At 33.2% G+C, this 23,290-nt stretch overlaps 5 protein-coding genes and 1 pseudogene across 12 annotated transcripts in view; 2 read left to right on the top strand and 4 right to left on the bottom strand.

Moving 5' to 3' along the window:
* Positions 1 to 21,317, bottom strand: part of LOC102627269 (disease resistance protein RPV1-like) — a 31,358-nt gene extending 10,041 nt beyond the window's left edge. The window contains exon 1 of the mRNA XM_052436188.1: positions 21,214 to 21,317. The gene's annotated coding sequence lies outside the window, so the exon portion shown is untranslated. The remainder of the gene's footprint in view (positions 1 to 21,213) is intronic.
* LOC102618225 (pheophytinase, chloroplastic-like) overlaps positions 1 to 23,290 on the top strand; it is a 98,974-nt gene that overhangs the window by 13,738 nt on the left and 61,946 nt on the right. Inside the window, exons 1-6 of one of the 8 annotated variants that reach the window (XM_052436215.1) lie at positions 4,813 to 5,304; positions 5,862 to 5,973; positions 6,084 to 6,177; positions 6,307 to 6,484; positions 6,588 to 6,657; positions 6,743 to 7,174. The exons of 5 other annotated variants lie outside the window; for them this stretch is intronic. In XM_052436215.1, coding sequence (XP_052292175.1) covers positions 4,907 to 5,304; positions 5,862 to 5,973; positions 6,084 to 6,177; positions 6,307 to 6,484; positions 6,588 to 6,657; positions 6,743 to 7,054 — 1,164 coding nt within the window. In that variant the 5' untranslated portion in view covers positions 4,813 to 4,906 and the 3' untranslated portion in view covers positions 7,055 to 7,174. Of the gene's footprint in view, positions 1 to 4,812; positions 5,305 to 5,861; positions 5,974 to 6,083; positions 6,178 to 6,306; positions 6,485 to 6,587; positions 6,658 to 6,742; positions 7,175 to 23,290 lie in introns of those variants that run through there. 2 more of the 8 variants (XM_052436217.1, XM_052436211.1) reach the window with 2 other exon arrangements.
* LOC127900894 (uncharacterized) overlaps positions 1 to 23,290 on the top strand; it is a 56,163-nt gene that overhangs the window by 1,326 nt on the left and 31,547 nt on the right. The window lies entirely within an intron of this gene.
* Positions 9,528 to 21,255, bottom strand: LOC112496809 (disease resistance protein RPV1-like; annotated as a pseudogene).
* Positions 12,838 to 14,201, bottom strand: LOC102630718 (disease resistance protein RPV1-like). Its single transcript, XM_052436248.1, has one exon. It carries the CDS (start codon positions 13,889 to 13,891, stop codon positions 13,415 to 13,417), a length of 477 nt encoding a protein of 158 aa, XP_052292208.1. The 5' UTR covers positions 13,892 to 14,201; the 3' UTR covers positions 12,838 to 13,414.
* LOC102614819 (disease resistance protein RPP2B-like) overlaps positions 17,086 to 23,290 on the bottom strand; it is a 45,646-nt gene continuing 39,441 nt past the window's right edge. The window contains exon 3 of the mRNA XM_052436240.1: positions 17,086 to 17,207. The gene's annotated coding sequence lies outside the window, so the exon portion shown is untranslated. The remainder of the gene's footprint in view (positions 17,208 to 23,290) is intronic.

Here is a 23,290-nt window from a genome sequence, read left to right as displayed (position 1 = left end):
GTTTTTAATGGACAATCTTCATTTGAAACATGAAAATTTTAAAAAAACATTCCAATTTGTGCAGGGTATGAAGCCTCTTAAGTAGGACTTCTTGGGTGCTACTATTGTGTTCGGCAAAATTTTTTTTTTCTTTTTTCAGTCACCATAATGGGGGTCATGGTGAAACAACTTGCTATTCACTCTGGACAGGAATGGGCTTCTATAAGTAAAGCACACTTATTTCACTCTTTCCTTAGTATGGAGCTGCTTACCGTTGGGATGAAGATGGTAATAGCAGCTTTAGAAATTAGTTTTCTTCAGTAGGAAAATTCTAAATCTTGGAAAATTTAAAGTTGTACTAGAAAACAAGCTGCCTATTCAACCAATGGCTAAATGTAGCATAGTAGTCTCCTTAGACGATTAATTAGATTGCATTCCTTTTGATCTCTCTCTTTTCATTTTTTCTCCTTTTTGACTTGCACTTCTCTGTTCCTTTCCTCAAAAAAAAAAAAATTTGCACTTCTCTGCTGATGTCTTCCCAATATCCTATGATGTACAAATGCACAAATACTCTTGTTGTGACGTTAACCATATATCGTTTCTTTTTTATTTTGGTCCATTTTCCAACAACATAGAATAGTAAGAAGAATATTTTAATGATGCTTCTCTGCTTTCTTAAATGTATGCTTGTTCTTGTTCACATTTTACTGTTCATCATAATTGGTATGGTCTTTTTTTGGCATCATCAAGCCCCAAATGTGATGAAACATTTTGAATTTCTTATTGATCCAGCCTTCACTTTAGTATAATGTATACACTGTACCTGCAGTAAGTATCATTGATAGTTCTGAATGAGTGCGAAAGCAGACTAGTGTGTAACTTCATGATTTATTTACTGGTTTGCACATCCATATTTCAAATGGTTTACTGGTCTCTGGCCTAAAGAGAGGGAAAATGAAAGACTTGTGAGACAATCCTCATGGCTTTGTTGACATCAATTTGGTGGTTGATTGAGAAATGAATGATCATACATATACATATACATATACATACATACAAATATATATATATATATATATATATATATATATATGATTTCATGGACTAGCATTTGACAGATGACTTGATTATTATTTTTTGTCTGTCTGTTTATTGATTCTGTTGCTCAGTCATAGCTAGACATTGCTCGTTGACCATTTGTTACTGACAGGCTCAAATGAGTGCTTGAACTTTTGCTTTTATCTCTTGTACTTACTTGCTTGGATTTAGTTTGGAAAAGCAAATCAACTAAGATCTAGTCAGGTGAGCTTTGCAGCAAGTGGGGATCTGACCCAAGTCATAATCCAAGTTGAGCAGAATATCCACAAAATCGATCATCTCATCCATGAAACAAAAGCAATTTTGAGAGCCAGCATTGGGGAATCCTTTACAAGACATGAGTTTTGATATTTGATATTATGAAAGTCTTTTATTTGACATGTAAAGGTAGGGATTTACTTTGTTTAACCCCTATTCGTGCTATAGGTTGACGGTAATCTATCACTTAAATGCACTTTTTCCAATCAGCCAATGGCAAGCAAATTGCTAGAATGAAAATGAGGCATAAGTTAAATGCTTTCTTGAAATGTGGTGAAATCATTTGTTTATGGTATTACTTGTCGTGGCAGAAGCATCCTCCTAAAATTATTTATAAGAAACTCTTTTTACTCTCTATGCCAGTGGAGTGGGCCTTCATAAGGAAAGGAAAAGTTGTACCTAAAGTTGTGAAAAGGAAGAATTTGCAAGTAAAAAATGAATATATTATGCATGGCTACATAAATTGGCACATATAGCTTTTGCACCTAATCTGATTATCTCGATTCCTGGACCCATAACTAATATAGCCTAATTATTACACATGATATTTTGCTGCTGCCATACTACTTACATGCGAGTGCTGATTTTTAAACAGAAATATTCAACAGAGCACTGACAGAAACAGAGTTAACACCCGAGCCGGGTTACCGTGTTAATTGAAAACAATTAATTAACAGGACAAAAACACGATAAATCTGGTGGTTTTGTAGTTAATTCTGCCTGCCCTCTGTCAGTTTCTTTAGTATTTTTCCTCATATATTTGACTTATTGACCTATCTGTGGCTGGAAAGAAAAATGATTTAAGTAAACTTTCCAAAATGTTTTATCATTATTTTATTTCTGAATATCAGCAGTGCATCATTTTGAAAATGTAACTGTGGGGTTTCAGGATCCTCTTGAGCCAGTTTTGTTGTTCACAAAACCCCTTGTGCCAGAAAAATTGGACGCTGCAGGTATTGTTCGGCCGTCAGATTCTTCTACGAGGAATGGCACTATAGCACGAACTCACAAATTTCATGGAAGAATTGGCCGAGGGGGCCGGATAGTATTTGATAGATGTAATCCTCTTATGCACTCCTCAACTGATAGTGGCACGTCTTTTTACTTACCACCAAAACCCCGCACATCTATGTACAGTTAAATTGAATACTCGTATTGTCCGAGCTCGAGCATTATTCGTTAGGGAGCCAAGTGTAATTATGCTCCGGCTGATATTTATGTAGTTGAATTGAATACTTCCATTGTCCGAGTTCCAGCAATTATTTGTTTGGGAAGCCAACTGTAATTATGCCAAGGGCAAGCAAAATACTGGGCTTGATGAATCTTTTGAGGCTTGGTCACAGGTATTTCATGCCGTGCATCATCTTGCCTTATTCTTTTTAAAGAAATGACCTTGCCCTAATTTTGCTTTCAAGTTTCAACTCAATGAGCTTTTATTACATCCTCTATTGTTGAAATGCTTGTGCTAATCATAGTATTTTCAAAATTTCCGCCCCAGTTGATTATAAATTTTGTGTGAATGTTACAAGATAAAACTTACCTTTAAAATGTTAACGAACCTGTAAGATTGGACTTCTCTTTAAGACCTTGAATTAAGTGGAGGGTGTTTTGGGGTTAATAAACCAGCAACTATGCATATACTTGGCCAATGTGGAATCCTACTTGTACAGAATAAGGTTGCACAAGACAGTTAAATAGATAACGCAATAGAGACGTCTCTGTATCGACTCAATTCAAACTAATTGTACGACTTCGTTTCTGAAGGAGTCACCATTTTTAGTCCCATTTGGAGAATGTGTACGTCTGGTGTTAATGCTTATAATGAAAATGATGCACTATGTTTGGTGTTTTTCAATTTAAAAATGTGTCTAATAGTGTATTTTCAGAATTGGACTATAAAAATAGAAATAGAGAAAACGATATAAAATTAAGGTAATATAGGACGAAAAACAGTATGGACAAGGAAGCAGAAATATTTGGTATTTTTCATTTTTTTCAATAAAAAAATGAAAACCAAATTTTCAATATCTATTCATCATTTTTGGGGAAAAAAGAAGAAGCTTAAAGAATAAATGAAAGGGTGTTTTAAAACAAAAATGTGATTGCTGTTTGAATAATGACCCTCTCGGTTAGGCAAAACAGTCACATAATCATTTTTTTTAAAACACAAACCTTTTGGTTAAGAAATAATCACACAAATCCGAATCTTTTAGCTAAAAAAGAGTCTGTGTATCTCAAAAGAGACATGTGTGACATTTTCTAAAAACAAAATATCTTTATAGTTATTTTGCCAAATCACGTGGTGCCTTTAGAAATAGGATAGATTTTAATTTGCCCCCAATTTAAAATGAAAATCTTTAATTTATCACCTAAAAGTAATTTACCCTATTTATTTTTAAGAAGATTAAAAAAAAGAAAATTCATCAATACATTCCTTATTTGCCCCTCATCTTTTGGACGAAAATGAAGAATAAATTGAGGTTTACATTGAGAGCAAATTAGAGATTATCATTTTATTTGGGAATGAATTGAAGTTTATCCTTATGAATAAAAAATTCAAGAGAAGTACATGAAAAAGGTAATAATTTTCACTTTTTATGGAGTATTTGGATAAGGGTATTTGCACCCCACTATTTTTGTAAATCCACCCTACTTCTAGAAACTAATTGCAATGAATTCACAATATTTTTTAAAAAAATACAAATTAATAAAAAATTTGTATAGTTAATCAGTTAAATCCTTCTATTGATTTTTTTTCTTGGGTTTTTTGACCATCTTTAATCTTAAAACTTTAATACAAGTTTTATTTTAGTATTTTATTATTATGATATATAGCGACTAAATTACCATAATAAACATGAGTTATTGTATCTAATAATTTATGTATCTAGCTTATAATCTAATATTTTAAAATAAAATTTAATTGTTTTTTCTTTACTTTTATGTGTAAATTACATAAAATTGACATCCCAATAATTTACACGAGTATCATGCCCTAAAGATACTATTTTAGCTTAATTAAAGATTAAAACTCATACTAATAAAATAGTATTAGAAACAATGAGTTTGGTACAAAATTAGAAAAATATTAAAGTTAAAGTAAATTCTTAATAGTTTTACCTTATAAGGGTAAAAAAATCAATTTAAATTTATGACAAAGCAATCTTTGTAACCAAATATAATAAAATAATCTAAATCAGGAGAAAGTGAACTAAAATAAATTTAGTCAATTACTTCTACAAAGTTCTTCTTTGTTTGAAAATTTTTAAGCATAGCATGTATGTTTTATAATTATTTTTTAAAAAATGGGATGAGTTTGCAAAAATTATTGGACGGAAATACCAATCACCCGGAGTATTTTAGTAAAGCACCTGATATTCGTTTCAGACGAAGTATTATCATCTTGATTTTTGAGGAATATCAGTAAAATTTTCATATAATAGTGGAATAAGCCCAATAAATAATTATATAAAAAGTTTTGGAGTCATAGTAGTCTCATAGAGGTGGAAGCAGGGGAGGAGCAGGCCAAGCCAGGCCACAAAAAATATTCAATTGAAAAAGCAAGAAAAGAATGAGCGTGTGGATGGTAAGGGCTCGGGCTCCCTCTTTCATTATTCCAATAACAACACTCAGGATTGGAAATGGAAATGGAGATGTAAAAGGCCTGCGCTTGCCCCTATTGAGCAATAAGAGTTGGCAGTTTCAGTTGCAGTTCCAGCAGAGGAATAAGGAGAAGAAGAAGAGACAAAATGTTACCATCAGTTATACTAACAGTAGCAGTGGAGGGGATTCTGCTTCTGCTGCACTGGAACTGGAGGTTAATGAGATAAGGGAGAGTTGCAAAATGTGGAAATGGAAGGGTCAGTACTCCATCAATTACTTGGTTTCTTCAACTCCAAATTCACATCCCGATTCTCCTCCTCTACTCCTTCTCCATGGCTTTGGTGCCTCCATTCCTCACTGGCGCAGGTTAGCGAGATAAGATTGCTCTTTCTTGTTGTGAATTGTCTAGCGGGTTGACTATTGAGTGCAAAAAAATGTAGCTCCTTTATTGTGAATTCAATTCAAATTATGTTCTGGGTATTTTCGACTGTAATATTTTTTTTTTGTATGGAGCATGTCTTTACCTTATGTATGTAATATCTCTGACTCTGTTATGTATTATGAACTCCAGGGATGGATTTATATGTGTTATACTTCTAATAATTAATTAAGATGAATGAAGCAAAAGAATAATGAAGGTAAATCTATTCGTTATTTCCTGGTGCATTGGCATTAACAGCTAGTTCTATTCCTTGCACCTAGATGATGACAAACCGGTGATCTGAGTTTCAGGGTGCCATTTCATATTACCCTTTTATGGATATAGGCTTCTTCCATTTTCCGATTCTTAATCTAGTGAAAAAGTATTCATTTTACTGCTCCGTTGAAAAGGGGAATGAAAATTTGCTTGTGCACCATTCCTTTATCCTATTAAACAATGTGAGGAATTGATATTTTTCTTGTCATCTCTGAGGTAATTTCAGGAATATTGGCACCCTGGCAAAGAGCTACACGGTTTATGCAATTGACCTTCTTGGATTTGGTGCTTCAGATAAGCCAGCTGGTTATTCATATACCATGGAGGCATGGGCTCAGGTATGCACTGTTCCCTAGCCAGAAGTTGGATCTTTCTCTGTACTTATGTCATCAATCGCTTGACCTTTAGTTATTTTCCTTGGTAACTTGAGTGAGATTCACTGATACAGCTAATATTGGATTTCCTGGATGAAGTTGTTCAGAAGCCAACTATGCTTATAGGTAACTCTGTTGGAAGCCTAGCTTGTGTTATTGCTGCCTCAGGTATATTTATTTTAACTTCCCCTTGGACATCAGATATTCTTCAACTTGCTTGCAAAGAAACACTTGTCCCTAATTATCCTTTTTGGTATCTATGGTTTACGATAAACCTGCTATATTTTCTACCATAAGAATCTAGTCAAACCCTTGTTCGAGGGCTTGTTCTGTTGAATTGTGCTGGTGGCATGAACAACAAGGCAATTGTTGATGATTGGAGAATCAAGCTATTGTTCCCATTGCTTTGGTTCGTTGATTTTTTGTTGAAGCAAAGGCCAATTGCTTCTGCTATATTTGAGCGTGTGAAACAAAGGTATTTTCTCTTCTCTCTATTCAGTCCATTGTTCATTATCCCAAGACACTAGAGTCAAAATTAAAAAAAAAAACTCTATGATGTGTATACATTGGTGCTGTAGGGAAACACTGAGGAATATTTTACTGTCCATTTATGCAAATAAGGAATCTGTGGATGAAACACTGGTTGAGGTATTAATATTCTCCACTTAGATGCCATTTTAACCTGTTACAAAAATGGCTTCTCATAATTCATGAATCGACCTCAAAACTGCAGATCATACGAGAGCCCGCCAATGAGGAAGGGGAACTTGATGCATTTGTTTCGATTGTAACAGGCCCACCAGGGCCGAACCCAGTTCAATTGATGCCATCAATCTCTATACCTGTACTAGTTTTATGGGGTGATGAGGATCCATTCACACCCCTCGATGGACCTGTTGGTAAATACTTCTCATCTCTGCCTTCTAAACTCTCAAATGTGAAGCTAATTGTATTGGATGGAGTAGGACATTGCCCCCATGACGACAGGCCTGAGTTGGTCCATGAAAAGCTGCTTCCTTGGTTGGCTGAAACATTTAATTTCTGAGGAATTTACTTTCTCATCAGCAAGTTTTAACGAGCATTATTTATTATTCCTATTGTAAAAAGACAAAACAACTCTTGTATTTATGTTGTATATATCAATTCTTATTCAACCGCTTGGTTATCTTTTGGCGCCGAAAGGAATGTTGGAGAAACTGATCTCTGACAAGTTGTAGAAGCTCCAAATTGATTCAAGAAATATATCAAATTATTCAATAAAAAATCAAATTCAGCACAATAATAAAGAATAATGATTTAGTAACCCATATTGCTCATGTCAATGATATGTGAATGATAGGATCCAATTTTATACATGAAAAAGATACAATAATCTAAATCGAAATATAAGTTCACAGGCATCTTCAATCCTTTCCTTACAAATCATTTTTGTAAATATAAATTCTAACCATAGACGATACCACATCAACTATGGAATCAAATGCACCATTCCAAATATGGAATTGGTAGAGATACTTGAAAAAGTGCATACATGTTTAAGCAAATGGATTCACAACTCAGGTGAGTTGAGTGAAAATGACACCTATCTCAGTCTTCTTCGTTACAGTTGAAACATGTGCTTGGGTCTTCCATTGACGTAGGATCTGGGGTGTGAAGTAATCTGTGAATTTTATTCAATGAATAGAAGCATTGATGCTTCTTAAGAGAAGTTTGATTAGGGATGGCAAAACATCGGGTCGGGCTTGGGCTTGGCCAAACCCAACCCGACCCGATCAACAAAGAATTAAAGCCCGACCCTAAAAAAGTCCTACCTATTTATAGTTAGGGTCGGGTCGGGCCTGACCCGAATCGGGCCAACATCGGGTCGGGCTAGGCCCGACCCTACCGAAACTATTTTCCACCCACAATTCAATGTTGAAAAATCAACTTCTTCATTGCATATATAAGAATTCGAATGAGGCAATGAAGCATCTACCATTTAACTAATAAATAATTTATTTTTTTAAAACCATGATACACAAATATATATCAAATATTTTCAATGCAATTAAATTAAAAACACACAATGCAATTAAATTAAAAATACACAAAGTAATTCCACAACCATTTTATCCATACACAATTCAATTTAACAACCCAACATAAAAAATAAAAAATAAAAAACTCATGTCTTATATAAATAAAAACACAATGCAATTAAATTAAAAACACACAATGTAATTCCACAACCATTTTAGTCATACACAATTCAATTCAACAACTCAACATAAAAAATAAAAAAAAAACTCATGTCTTATACAAATAAAAATACAATACAATTAAATTAAAAACACACAATGTAATTCCACAACCATTTTAGTCATACACAATTCAATTCAACAACTCAACATAAAAAAAAAAAAAAACTCATGTCTTATACAAATAAAAATACAATACAATTAAATTAAAAACACACAATGTGTGATGTTGTGAGGATGTGCTGTGTGCGTGTGTTAACTTGTGTTAGTTTTTTTTTTTTTTTAAATAGGGTCGGGTCGGGTCGGGTCGGCATTAAGCCCGACCCTGACCCTAAATTTGTTCAGGCCTTAAAATCTTGGCCCTAATCCGACCCTAAACTTGAAAATTCGGGCCAAAGTCCTAAAAATTAGGGTCGGGTCAATCGGGCCAAAAATAGGATCGGGCTAAATTGCCAAGCCTAAGTTTGATGCTTATTTATTTGTTTTATTTAGTTTCTGTAAGTCAAATGGCTAAACCCATAATTTAATATCACGAGGAGGTATAGTTTACGCTTATTAAGAGGAGTTTGATGCTCTCTCGCAACATTAACAATCTTCTTTTATTGCTTGTAATTAGATTTCTGTTGGGTATTTATAGCATGTTTAGTCTGTTATGCTGTCTGAATGAATGACTGTGAACTGAGCATGGGCTGAACTGCCTTGCCATACGCTCGGCCTCCTTCGCTTTAAATTTTATTTGAACGTATTATATTTATTTGGTTTATTTAAAAATTTAAAATCCCTTCCAGTCTTATAAATTTTCTTTTTTTAAATACGTTATATGTTATATGTTTGGCCTTTTTCTTTTTTTGTTTGTTATACGTATTTTAGAATTAAAAGTGGTGCCCAAGTCATGCAGTAGGATGAGTGGCATGTTTTCATTTGTAGCGATATGGGACCACAACATTACTCTGCCAATAAGAACTTGGTGCACGTCTTATAATATCCCATACTGCTAGCGAATGAGCATTTTTACTGGTTTATAAGATACGTGCTCTCCGAACTAAGTAGGTTTGTTTTGAGTTGCTATGTGCGCAATGTAGGAAAGAAAACCAATAATTTTAATTTTACAATACACATCATGTGCTTTTCATATGTTATACTCATCATCTAATAAGGTAAAGTTCAATGCTGTAGTGAGAATTTGTGTTGCATGCACCTGATCCCTCCAAAGTTATTACATTAATGTTTTGTTCCAAGAACTGATTTTAGCATTTTCTCCTATTATTATTAGTCATTAGAAAAAGGAAAGCAATAAAAATAGATTCATGAAAATATCAATCTTCTACGTTACAGTTGAAACATCTGCTTAGATCTGACATTGAATTCGTAGAATCTGGGGTGTGAAGTAAATGGATCCCACATTTTTTCACCCCGCAGCACTGGCACTCCAAAGGTGGAAAAACATTAAAGTGGACTGCCTCAGGAATGCAATTGCATTTCCAAAAACCATTAAAATCCTCTTCACAGAATAGATAGTACCCAAAATGTAAGTGATCTGATTCTACATAATTAACTCTGCTATGAGATAATCGTGTGTCATGCGTACCACAATCTTTGGTGGTTTTCACTTTGAGCTCAAAAGAAAATGAAAACCATCTGCCACAATCTACATGACGGTCTGAAAATGCTAAAATAGCACTAAATGCAATGCCCTGCACTCTGCTATTATTGAAGAAATCTGGCGGCATCTCCAAGGTTATAAAAGATCCCACACTTTGAAACTCAAACCACTTTGGAATTTCATTCCCGAGTAGTAAGATATGACCTTTGCCCGTGGAAAAACCTCTCTGTACCAAAAAAACATAATTTTAAACCCAAAAAAAAAAAAGATTGTAGAAATTGTAAGTAGAGAGAGTTAAAGACACACATTTAGCCATACTTCTTGCCATATTTCTTGCAAACGTACAACTGGCGTATGGTTCGTATGCTGAATTCTCAGGGTATCTTCAACAATTCCTGCAGTAGAATTACCTTCCAATTTAAAATTATTGCTCCGGTCAAAAAAAATTGCCTGTAAGATTCATAACTTAGAGAACAAACCTAAAAATGGTTGCAGTGCCAAGCAACCTCGTTCAAGGAATGGAGGCTTTTGTACGAATTCGAACCTCTCACAATAACTTAAGAGGATGTATCGCAACATAAATAGTTGGATAATACTTTCTGGTATTCTCTCAATATTGGTTTTCGCCAGATTCAATATTAATGGCGACGATAACTGGCCAAGACATTCGGGCAATCTCTGAAGATTTGAGCAACCACGGAGACTAAGAAGTCCAAGAGACTTCAACTTACAGAGGCTACTTGGGAGACTCTTAAGCCTTTTACAATCTGAAAGGTCTAACAACCAAAGCCTAAGTAGAAGCTCAAATGATGAGGGTAGTTCTTCAATTGCAGTTCCACTTAAAAATAGTTGGCCTACGTTACCAGATGAGATCTCTGGAAGCCTCTTCAGCTTTGAACAACCCGAAAGATCAAGTTCAGTAAGAAATTCAAAATTAAATATTCCAGCTGGAAGACTTTTCAGGCTTTTGCTACCTCTTAGATTCAAGATAACTAGCTTGTTCAGATGTGGAATCAACGTGGGGTTTGGAGTTTTGGCAATTAGCTTCTTGCAGGCACCATGGATTAGCTGGTTTAACTTACTATAATGCTGCTCGGTCAAAAAAGAGGCAAAGATAAAAGCATTACTATGTATGATAATTTAACGTTCTTATTGAAAGATTGCACATATATATTAAGGTAAACATACCTTCACACCATTCCAAAGTTGTTCAATGTCGCTATTAGGCACTTCAAGAAACACAAGTTTCTCTGCACTAAGGTTTGAAGGTAATGACTTTAACGGATATCCATGCCAGTGAAGATATTTCACTTCAGCAAATCCGAGGTCTTGCAAATAAGACACCTTGCATTTGTTCTCCCCATTGAATGATGAACTATAGAATTTTAAAAATCTCAATTTACGCATCTTTGTGAAAGTATTGGGATTTAGATGGATCTCTTTTACTCTTGACATATCCAAACAGATACCCTTAATTTTTTCTGTCCCCTAAAAATAAATAAAAAAATCAATAAAGTTAACATCAAATGAAAAATGATAATTATATTCCACTAGTGATTAACACTTCAGCTCCACCAAGACAAATTTTCGGGGCAAGTTTGTCACTCATTCACAATTAAAGGTAGTTTAGTTATTAATTCAACTTTAATTTGTCCTTGTGTGGTGTTTATGTCAGATTGGAGTGGGGTTCTCCTTCATTACTCAAATTAAATTTCAATAATTCATGTTTATTGTTATTGCTGGGCAGTTAAACTCTTAATTGCAAATGCACAAAGAAACATAATAGCACAAGTAATACTTAACATAAAACTTCTGTATGTGTACTATACAAATTTATATATCAATTATGCTTGCAAACGGTTATGCAAGTTGTCAATCGCATTTATAATTTATTACTACATCATCCAACCACTATTGTTTTTCTAATCATTGTCACTCTTCTATTAATTCTAAGACTCATTTGCTCGAGCGTATATAAATATATTCACATCAAGTTTTGAAACACTACAATATTCCAAAAAAATAATTCACAACAACTGCTTACCGTATTATATGTAAGAACTTCGTAGATATCCTCATGATGCCACAATCTACTGCGGTTTTTTGGATTAATTGATTCTTGTCGAACAATTTCCCTACCCAATTCTTGTAATAAATCATGCATTGTTATCTTTTTGTGTGAATCAATGGCAATGAGAGACTTATCAACAAGAACACTTATTCCTATTTCTGGGTAGAAGCCGCTTGCATTAAAGAATTTCATTATAGGATTTACATGCTCACCTTGAAAGAAACAAGCAACATCAAGGAAAATACTTTTCTCTTTATCGTCCAAATCATCATAACTTATTTTTAATACCTCTAGAATACTTGGATGGAGGATTCTTTGCAATTTATCTATTGCGCTTTCCCAGACTTCTTTTTCCCTTTTATGCAGAAAGCAACCCAAAACTGTAAGAGCTAAAGGAACACCTTGAGCATATTTCATTACTTTGCTTGAAAGTTCCTCATAACCAACATCAGGATGGTTTTGTTTGAAGGCATGTCGACTAAAAAGCTCAATAGCGTGATGATATTCTAATGCCTTCATCTCATAGATTTTCCTCACCCCCCAATTTCTAAGCACTTGTTTATTTCTGGTGGTTATTATGATTCGACTCACAGGCGTCAACCAATCAAGACTTCCAATTAAAGATTCTAATTGGCTGAAGCAAGTCACATCATCAAAAGCAATCAGAACCTTCATGTGGCTGATCCTTCTAAAATTGAGGCCAATACCAGGAATCGCATTTTTATCCTTCAATAAATTTGAAAGAAGTTTTTGTCGTAAGCAAGCTAATCCTCCTGGTCTTTGTGACTCTTCTCTAACATTTTCGAGGAAGCAAGAACCTTCAAAATCACCCGAGATTTTGTCGAAAATAGCTCTAGCGATTGCTGTTTTGCCTATACCACCAATGCCCCAAATCCCTAAAGCGTAAACACCTTTAGACTCAACACCTAATAGAGATTCAATTTCCTCAACTTTTAATTCCACTCCAACCAGCTGGTTTTTGTTATCACGCGGCCGAAACACTTCATCCAATCTTTTCAAAATGTGATTAACAACTTCATTTATAAGTTCCGACTCACGCCTAGCAAATACATAAAATTAGCCGCGGTAACTTCAAATTAATTAATAGGAGGAATTTGGATTAAATATGAAATAAGGTAGATTGTCAATTTTCCTATTGAAATTAATATATACCACTATAAGTCTACAATCTCACAATAAATTGATAACTTTTAAGTTGCAGGAATATGCGTGAGTTTTTTTTTTTTTTTAATCGTGGTATATGAGTGAGAGGTTGAAATTGCTTAAAAAACATAGAGCACCACTAATTTTGTTAGATATATATTGTAAAATTCTCTTGCTTTTATTATTAATTCTATCAAAATTATTTTATAATTATAGAGCACAAAAGTGAGGAAGTCTAGAATTTGATGCCTGAAAAAATTTAACTAAGAGTGCTGCGTGAATTTTATGTACAGTGTTGAATATTAGTATGCGAAATTAAGAGTAACTTTTTCACCTGATGCACTGAGAAGGAAAGCCAGACAAACTGGCTGCTTCCTTCAAAGCTTTCCTCCAAGTTTGCAGCTTCTTTGAATTCTCCTTAAATCTTTCTTCAAGCTTCGAAAACGAATCCCCAAAACTCCCAGTTTGGTTTCTCACGTCTGATGGATCAACCCGATAGAAAACCGGAATCAGAATCTGTGCATACTCTTTCTTGCACTCGAGGATCTTTACAAGTTCATCGAGACACCATCTGGAAGAAGGGTATGATTCAGAGAAAATGATAACTGAAATGGCTGATGCTTCAATTGCGTTCACAAGAGACTCTGAAATTTCATCTCCTCTGTTGAGCTGGTCATCAATGAAAGTTTGGATATTTTGTCGAGACAGAGCTGAATAGAGATGGCTAGTAAAGTTGTCACGGGTGTCCTCTCCTCTGAAACTAACAAAAACATCATATTTCTTGTTGTTTCGATAAGAAGAAGCCATAATCAACAGAAACAGTTGAATTGATTAGAGAGAGATTTTGATTCGGATGAAAACAATTATTGAACCAAACGTGCGTGACTCTGTAGAATAAATCGATGCTATGAACCTTCCTTCAAGTTCCGTGATAGTTTTTCAATTTCATCTCATTGTCCAACCACCGTGCACTCCACGATGATTGATTAATTCCACTGCTTTGTAGACTTCTAGCTGAAAATTCCACACGAACACCATACTTATCAAGACACGTGCTTCTGTGCTTTCATACTCATAGAATAAATTTATTTTGATGGGAGGAAAACAATTATTGAATCCAATGTGCGTGACTCTGTAGACTAAACCGATGCTATGAACCTCCCTTGAAGTTCGGTGATAATTTTTTCAACATCTCATTGTCCAAGCACCGTGGACTGTACGATGACTGAATTTACTTTGTGGACTTTTTGCTGAAATTTCCACATGAACACCATACTGTCAACACACGGCTTCTGTGCTTTCACACTCACAAGTCATAACTATCAGCAACGACCAGGGAGATATTTTAATTTTTATCGCTCAATTTATCGTATCAGTCCTCGTCTCTCAGTTAATTGTATTTAATTTTGAAAATTATCTTATTTATCATTTTTGTTTAAAACAAAAGCTACCTAACCTTTTTTTTCCCTTAATGTTGCTTGTTTATTTATTTATTTGTTTTTTGGGGAACTTATGTCTAAGTTTTAGATCTTTACATTTGAATACAAAAAGTGAATTTTGTGACTTTTATCAAAATGAAAACATATATTGAATGGAAAGTAAATACTATATCTTAAAGATATTTCTATTAAATATAGTTATTTCTTAAACTATAAAGTTTAATCCATTTATTCATTTTGACTTATAAGGACAAAAATGTCAAATAATCATGTTTATTTTTTAAAAAATTATTAAAAAATAAGATGTCACTTAATTTTCAGATATTAAAAAAAATAAACATATTATTTAGACATTTATGTTAAGACTTCACCCAAATTCAAGCCTATTCAAATTTTAAATAAAAAAAAAGCTACCTTAGTAGTGATGAAAATTAATTTATTTGATTTTCTATGTTGGACTAGGCTTCAATTGTATATTATTGTATCTTATGTTTGAAAATCTTTTAAACTATTTTAAAAATCGATATTATCTACCAAACAAACATTTTATTTCAACTACTTTTGACTTATTTGACCCATAAATTAAATAATGGATGGTGCGTTCGGTTAGTTTCTCAATAAAATAGATCTAGAAACTGATGTAGTTCAAAAAGGCATCTTTTGTTGTCACACTAGTAGCAGAAGTAAATATGCGAAATAAAATATTGGAAATATATTCGTGAGGAATAATAATTGTGGAAAATTGGAGAAATAATTGATGAAACTTTATAGGTACAAAGAATAATAATCATAATAGTAAACTGTATGAATTAACAGTGCTGCGAAACACAATATTGTTTTTCTCAAGACGTTATTTACTCCCTCTTCCAATTGAGTGATATACATAAGTTAAGCAAATATGCCTCCATGATATAATGAAGTGCTTGTGTTTATTTGCTGTATTATGCTCTAACAAAAGCAAACCTAAATGTCCTTGTATGTTGTAAGCTTACAAAAAATTAATATATTGTTCCTGCAAAAAATAATATATTAAGGATTTGATGCATAAAATATAGATGTATTATGCAGAAATTCGTTTTAGGAAAGAGGGGTTAAAATAAAAAAAGAAAAAAAAGAGTGGTGCAAGAAGATATATGGATCACGAAATGGCGTAACTTCTATTTATAGAAAATGTTGCGACTTTTATTTATAGATAATCATGTATGTGCTCCTTCATTTAGGTTGTCTTTTTACTTATAGATAATCATGTTCTATGCTCTAGTGTGAATTTGTGTTGCTTGCACCAAATCCCTCGAAGGTAATTGCATGCACCTGATCCCTCCAAAGTTATTACATGAATGTTTTGTTCCAAGAACTGATTTTAGCATTTTCTCCTATTATTAATAATCATTAGAAAAAGGAAAACAATAAAAATAGATTCATGAAAATATCTGTCTTCTACGTTACAGTTGACACATCTGCTTGGATCTTACATTGAATTCATAGAATCTCGGGTGTGAAGTAAATGGATCCCACATTTTTTCACCCCGCAGCACTGGCACTCCAAAGGTGGAAAAACATTAAATTGGACAGCCTCAGGAATGCAATTGCATGTCCAAAAACCTTTAAAATCCTCTTCACAGAACAGATAGTACCCCAAATGTAAGTGATCTGATTCTACATAATTAACTCTGCTCTGAAATAATCGTGTGTCATGCGGACCACAATCTTTAGTGGTTTTCACTTTGAGCTCAAAAGAAAATGAAAACCATCTGCCACAATCTACATGACGGTCTGAAAATGCTAAAATAGCACTAAATGCAATGCCATGCACTCTGCTATTATTGAAGAAATCTGGCGGCATCTCCAAGGTTATAAAAGATCCTACACTTTGAATCTTAAACCACTTTGGAATTTCATTCCCAGGTAGTACGATATGACTTTTGCTCGTGGAAAAATCTCCCTATACCAAAAAAAACATAATTAAACCCCAAAAAAAAATTGTATAAATTGTAAGCAGAGAGAGTTAAAGACACACATTTAGCCATAATTCTTGCCATATTTCTTGCAAACGTACAACTGGCGTATGGTTCGTATGCTGAATTCTCAGGGTATCTTCAACAATTCCTGCAGTAGAATTACCTTCCAATTTAAATTATTGCTCCGGTCAAAAAAAATTGCCTGTAAGATTCATAACTTAGAGAACAAACCTAAAAATTGTTGCAGTGCCAAGCAACCTCGTTCAAGGAATGAAGGCTTTTGTACGGATTCCAACCTCCCACCATAACTTAAGAGGAGGTACCCCGACACGAAAAGTTGGATAATGCTTTCTGGTATTCTCTCAATATTGGTTTTCGCTAGATTCAATATTGTTGGGTAGGATAATTGGCCAAGACATTCGGGCAATCTCTGAAGATTTGAGCAACCACGGAGACTAAGAAGTCCAAGAGACTTCAACTTACAGAGGCTGCTTGGGAGACTCTTAAGCCTTTTACAATCTGAAAGGTCCAAGTACCCGAGCCTATGTAGAAGCTCAATTGATGAAGGTAGTTCTTCAATTGCAGTTCCACTTAAAAATAACCAGCTTATATTACCTGATGAGATCTCTGGAAGCCTTTTCAGTTTTGAGCAGCCCGATAGATCAAGTTTGGTAAGAAATTCCAAGTTAAATATTCCAGATGGAAGACTTTTCAGGCTTTTGCTACCTCTTAGATTCAAGATAACTAGCTTGTTCAGACTTGGCATCATCGTGGGATTTGGAGTTTTGGCAATTAGCTTCTTGCAGGCACCATGGATTAACTGGTTTAACTTACTATAATGCTGCTCGGTCAAAAAAGAGGCAAAGATAAAATCATTACTACGCATACCTTCACACCATTACGTTCTTATTGAAAGATTGCACATGAATATTAAGGTAAACATACCTTCACACCATTCCAAAGTTGTTCAATATCGCTATTAGGCACTTCAAGAAACACAAGTTTCTCTGCACTAAGGTTTAAAGGTACTGACTTCAACGGATATCCATGCCAGTGAAGATATTTCACTTCAGCAAATCCGAGGTCTTGCAAATAAGACACCTTGCATTTGTTCTCCCCATTGAATGATGAACTATAGAATTTCAAAAATCTCAATTTACGCATCTTTCTGAAAGTATTGGGATTTAGATGGATCTCTTTTACTTTTGACATATCCAAACAGATACCCTCAATTTTTTCTGTCCCCTAAAAATAAATATAAAAAATCAATAAAGTTAACATCAAATCAAAAATGATATTTATATTCCACCAGTGATTAACACTTCTGCTCAACCAAGACAAATTTTTGGGGCAAGTTTGTCACTCATTCACAATTAAAGGTTGTTTAGTTATTAATTCAACTTTAATTTGTCCTTGTGTGGAGTTTATGTCAGATTGGAGTGGGGTTCTCCATCATTACTCAAATTCTGTATGTGTACTATACAAATTTATATATCAATTATGCTTGCAAACGGTTATGCAAATTGTCATCGCATTTATAATTTATTGCTACGTCATCTAACCACTATTGTTTTTTCTAATCATTGCCACTCTTCCATTAATTCTAAGACTCACGAGTGCGAGCGTATGTAAATATATTCACATCAAGTTTTTAAACACTACATTATTCCAAAATAATAATACACAACAAACTGCTTACCGTATTATACGTAAGAACTTCATAGATATCTTGATGATGCCAGAGCCTACTGCGGTTTTCAGGATTAGTTGATTCTTGTCGAACAATTTCCCGACCCAATTCTTTTAGTAAATCATGCATTGTTATCTTGTTGTATGAATCAATAGCAATGAGAGACTTATCAACAAGAACACTCATTCCAATTTCTGGGTAGAAGCCACTTGCATTAAAAAATTTCATTACTAGATCTACATCCTCACCTTGAAAGAAACAAGCAACATCAAGGAAAATATTTTTCTCCTTATCGTCCAAACTATCATAACTTATTTTTAATACCTCAAGAATACTTGGATGGAGGATTCTTTGCAATTTATCTATTGCACTTGCCCAGACTTCTTTTTCCCTTTTATGCAGAAAGCAACCCAAAACTTTAAGAGCTAAAGGAACACCTTGAGCATATTTCATTACTTTGCTTGAAAGTTCCTCATAACCAACATCAGGATGGTTTTGTTTGAAGGCATGTCGACTAAAAAGCTCAATAGCGTGATGATATTCTAATGCCTTCATCTCATAGATTTTCCTCACCCCCCAATTTCTAAGCACTTGTTTATTTCTGGTGGTTATTATGATTCGACTCACAGGCGTCAACCAATCAAGACTTCCAATTAAAGATTCTAATTGGCTGAAGCAAGTCACATCATCAAAAACAATCAGAACCTTCATGCGGCTGAGCCTTCTAAAATTGAGGTCAATATAAGGCATCACATCTTTATCCTTCAATAAATTTGAAAGAAGTTTTTGTCGTAAGCAAGCTAATCCTCCAGGTCTTTGTGACTCATCTCTAACATTTTCGAGGAAGCAAGAACCTTCACAATCACCCGAGATTTTGTCGAAAATAGCTCTAGCAATTGCTGTTTTGCCTATACCACCAATGCCCCAAATCCCTAAAGCGTAAACACCTTTAGACTCAACACCTAATAGAGATTCAATTTCCTCAACTTTTGATTCCACTCCAACCAGCTGGTTTTTGTTATCACGGGGCTGAAACACTTCATCCAGCAGTCTCTTCAAAATGTGATTAACAACTTCATTTGTAAGTTCCGACTCACACCTAGCAAATACATAAAATTAGCCAAAGTAACTTCAAATTAATATGAGGAATTTGCATTAAGTATGAAATAAGGGAGATTGTCAGTTTTCTTATTTAAATTAATATATACCACCACTAGTCTACAATCTCCCAGTAAATTAATAACTCTTAAATTACAAGAATATGTGTGAGTTTTTTTTTTTTGAGAAATTATCACTGCACTACCTCTCTTTTGTCTTATGTTCATCCAATAGCCACAAAATTTTAATATATTCTTTTCACCACCTTTCTTTTTAAATTTGTATCAATTAGCCACTTTTACACTAACACCGTTAAATAATTTAAACAAACTGACAAATTTACCCCTAAATAAACTAAAAGGTCATTTTATTTTATAAAAATTTTGAAAAATAAAAAATTATAATTAAACATAAATCCCAAATAGAGGTGCGCAGCCAATTTTTATTAAATTTAGATTTTACAAAATTTTAATAATTATTTTTATTAAATTATAATTTTGCAATATTTTAATAAAAATAACTGAATTTATTATTAAAAAATTATAATTTTGTAAACTTTTATTAAAATAAATGAATTTATTTATTAAAAAATCCCAAAATTTTAATAATTTAGGGGATTTTTATTAAATCCCAAAATTTATAATTATTTTTATAATTATAACTTTTTATTAAAATAATATTTATTAAAAAATAAAATTGTAATTTTGGGATTTATTTTTAATTAAATTTAGGAGTATTTTATAATTATAATTTTTTATTTTCAATGTTTTTATAAAATAAAAATGGTCTTTTAATTTATTTAAGAGTAAAATTATCATTTCATTTAAATTATTTTACGGTGTTGGTGCAAAAGTGGCTAATTGATACAAATTTAAAAAAAAAATGTGGTGCAAAGAACATGTGAGAATTTTGTGGTGGTTGGATGAACATTAGGTAAAAGAGAGGTGGTGCAATGATAATTTCCCTTTTTTTTTTATAATGGCGGCATATGAGTGAGAGGTTGCAATTGCTTAAAAACGACAGACCGCCGCTAATTTTGTTAGATATATATTGTAAAATTCTCGAGCTTTTATTATTAATTCTTTCAAAATTATTTTGTAATTATGGGAGCACAAAAGTTGGGAAGTCAGGAAGTCTAGAATTTGATGCTTAAAAATTTTTAAAAGTGTAGTTTAGCATCTGGAAAATTTAAAAAAGAAAAAAGAAAAATACCCAATTCTTTATAGTTTTATTTTGAAAGAAATTAATTTGATTAGCAAGTAGCTTAATTTGACTAGCAAGTAGCTTAATGTTTTAGGCCTAGCTCCTATTCATATATCTTTACAGTGTTGAATATTAGTATGAGAAATTAAAGGTAACTTTTCACCTGATGTTAAGAGAATTAAAGCCGGACAAACTGGCTGCTTCCTTCAAAGCTTTCCTCCAAGTCAGCAGCTTCTTTGAATTCTCCTTAAATCTTTGTTCAAGCTTCGAAAATGAATCCCCAAAACTCCCAGTTTGGTTTCTCACGTCTGATGGATCAACCCAATAGAAAATCGGAATCACAATCTGTGCATACTCCTTCTTGCACTTGAGGATCTTTACAACTTCATCGAGACACCATCTGGAAGATGCATACCCTTCTGAGAAGACGATAACTGAAATGGCTGATGCTTCAATTGCATTCATCGTGACTCCGAAATTTCGTCTCCTCTGTTAAGTTGGTCATCAATGAAAGTTTGGATATTTTGTCGAGACAGGGCTGAATAGAGATGGCTAGTAAAGTTGTCCCGGGTGTCCTCTCCTCTGAAACTAACAAAAACATCATACTTCTTGTTGTTTCGAGAAGAAGAAGACATAATCAACAGAAACAGTTGAATTGATTAGAGAGATATTTTGATTCGGATGAAAACAATTATTGAACCAAACGTGCGTGACTCTGTAGAATAAATCGATGCCATGAACCTTCCTTCAAGTTCCGTGATAATTTTTCAATTTCATCTCATTGTCCAACCACCGTGCACTCCACGATGATTGATTAATTCCACTGCTTTGTAGACTTCTAGCTGAAAATTCCGCACGAACTCCATACTTATCAAGACACGGCTTCTGTGCTTTAATGCTCATAACTGCCAGCAATAAGTAGGGTTGATATTTTAATTTTTATCTATGAATTTATCTTATCGGTCCTCATCTCTCAATTAATTGTATTTAGTTTCCAAATTATTCTTTTTTTTTTGTTTTAATAGCTCGTATTCATGTTCCTTAGCATTTATTTTAAACATTTGAAGTTTAACTTTTTTAAAAAAAATTAGTTTTTTTTTTAACATATGTTTGATTTTTAGATATTTACATTTAAATTAAAAAAATAAATTTTTACAACCTTTGCCGAAATGAAAATATAGAAATTAAATGGGCTTTTACCTTTGTGTTCCAGCAAAAGTAAGCGTACCTGGAAAAAATGGAATCTTTTACAAATTTGTGAATTTTCTTTTTTTTTGAGTGCAATTAGAATCATTAACTTGGCGGGAGAATTGTGGCTTCAACGGGGTAACCGGTTAGATCAAAACACATGTCAATTGATTTATGGCTGCCTATCAAATCTAATCGAAGATTTAGATGCATGGGTTCCATTGTAGGCAGACCCACTCATCTAATTATGGAGTGAAGAGTGAAGACTGGTACTTTTATTGTAGAGAAATGAATGCTTAACTTATTTGTCTACTGTACTTGAACATAAGAATTAGTAAGTGGCACTTTGCCATTAAAGAATTTGTGAGTGTGCGAATATGTACACTACTTTAAGCTGGTGAGTGTTGACTAGTCAATGGTCATGGTTAAATACATTTTTTTTAATGGATCGGAATATTTTAACTTCAATATTTTATTTTAAAATTTTAACATAAATTTTGACTCTTTTAATTCAATCTAATGTTAGATGATCATGGTTAAAACAGTCTAATTATCTTTTTTTTTTTTAGATACTGCAATACAATTAGGGTGCGTTTGACGCATTGTATTGTATTACGTTATATTGCATTATTTTAATGCAAGTGTATTGTATTATGTTGTATTGTATTAACACTATATTATAATAATATTGTACAATATTTGTTGCTATACTATACTGTATTAATTTTTAGTTACACTATGTTTGGTGTTGCATTGTACTGTATTAATTCCTTTGCTGATTAATTTAAATTACATATTTAGAAAATAATATTTATTAATATTTAATACTTAGAAAAATATTGAATATAAAAGTCTTAAATTTTGAAAATTTAACATTATTGTTGTAATATAAATCTTAAAAAATATATCATCATTCTTCATAAAGATTTGAGCTTATGACCTTAAATTTTTAGTAGCATAACATTTATTTTTTCAGTATTTTTTAAATATATAATCTGTAAAATAAAAATTAAATTAAATCAAATCAACTCGACACTCACGCTAGATTCCATTATACGGGTTTTGCCGCATTAATGTTTTTTTTATGCAATACCGCATAGCAGCCAAACATTTTATTGTAATATCTTAATACAATATGGCATTCTAATTCAGTGTTATGCGGGGCGACAAACACACCCTTAGTGTATTGATATTATAAAAATAAGTTTGATGGAAATTAACGGAACCATTTTTAATGTAATCAATTAGAAATTCGATCCATAACTTCTCAACTCTTCTCTAAGGTTAGAGGGGTTTACTAGCTAATTACTGTGAAATTGGGAGAAAAACAAAAAAAATCTACTCCCATATCTATATGAAAAGATTAGGTAACTTCTGACCTTAAAAATAAAGGGTCACCACTAAACCAAGTGTTTGATAATCATGTTTAAATGTTAATGCGAGACTACCGGGGAAATGGGCACTACTATTTATGAAAGGGAAGTTGTAAGTTTTTTTGCGATTAGGGGAGTTGCAAGTTGATTGCACTGAAAAGAACAATTCGCAGTTATTGGAGCATAAATAATTGAAAGCAGTTGAAGAATGTGATGGTGCATAATTGATGCAAAATAAATTATGTAGACCCATTGAT

This window comes from Citrus sinensis, chromosome 3 (assembly GCF_022201045.2).
Source record: "Citrus sinensis cultivar Valencia sweet orange chromosome 3, DVS_A1.0, whole genome shotgun sequence".
NCBI classification, from domain to species: domain Eukaryota; kingdom Viridiplantae; phylum Streptophyta; class Magnoliopsida; order Sapindales; family Rutaceae; genus Citrus; species Citrus sinensis.
This window is presented reverse-complemented; position numbering and strand designations above follow the sequence as displayed.

What these genes read in the sequence shown, in the direction of transcription:
- LOC102630718 (XM_052436248.1), bottom strand. Translation starts at nt 13,891, where the DNA reads ATGGCTTCTTCTTATCGAAACAACAAGAAATATGATGTTTTTGTTAGT.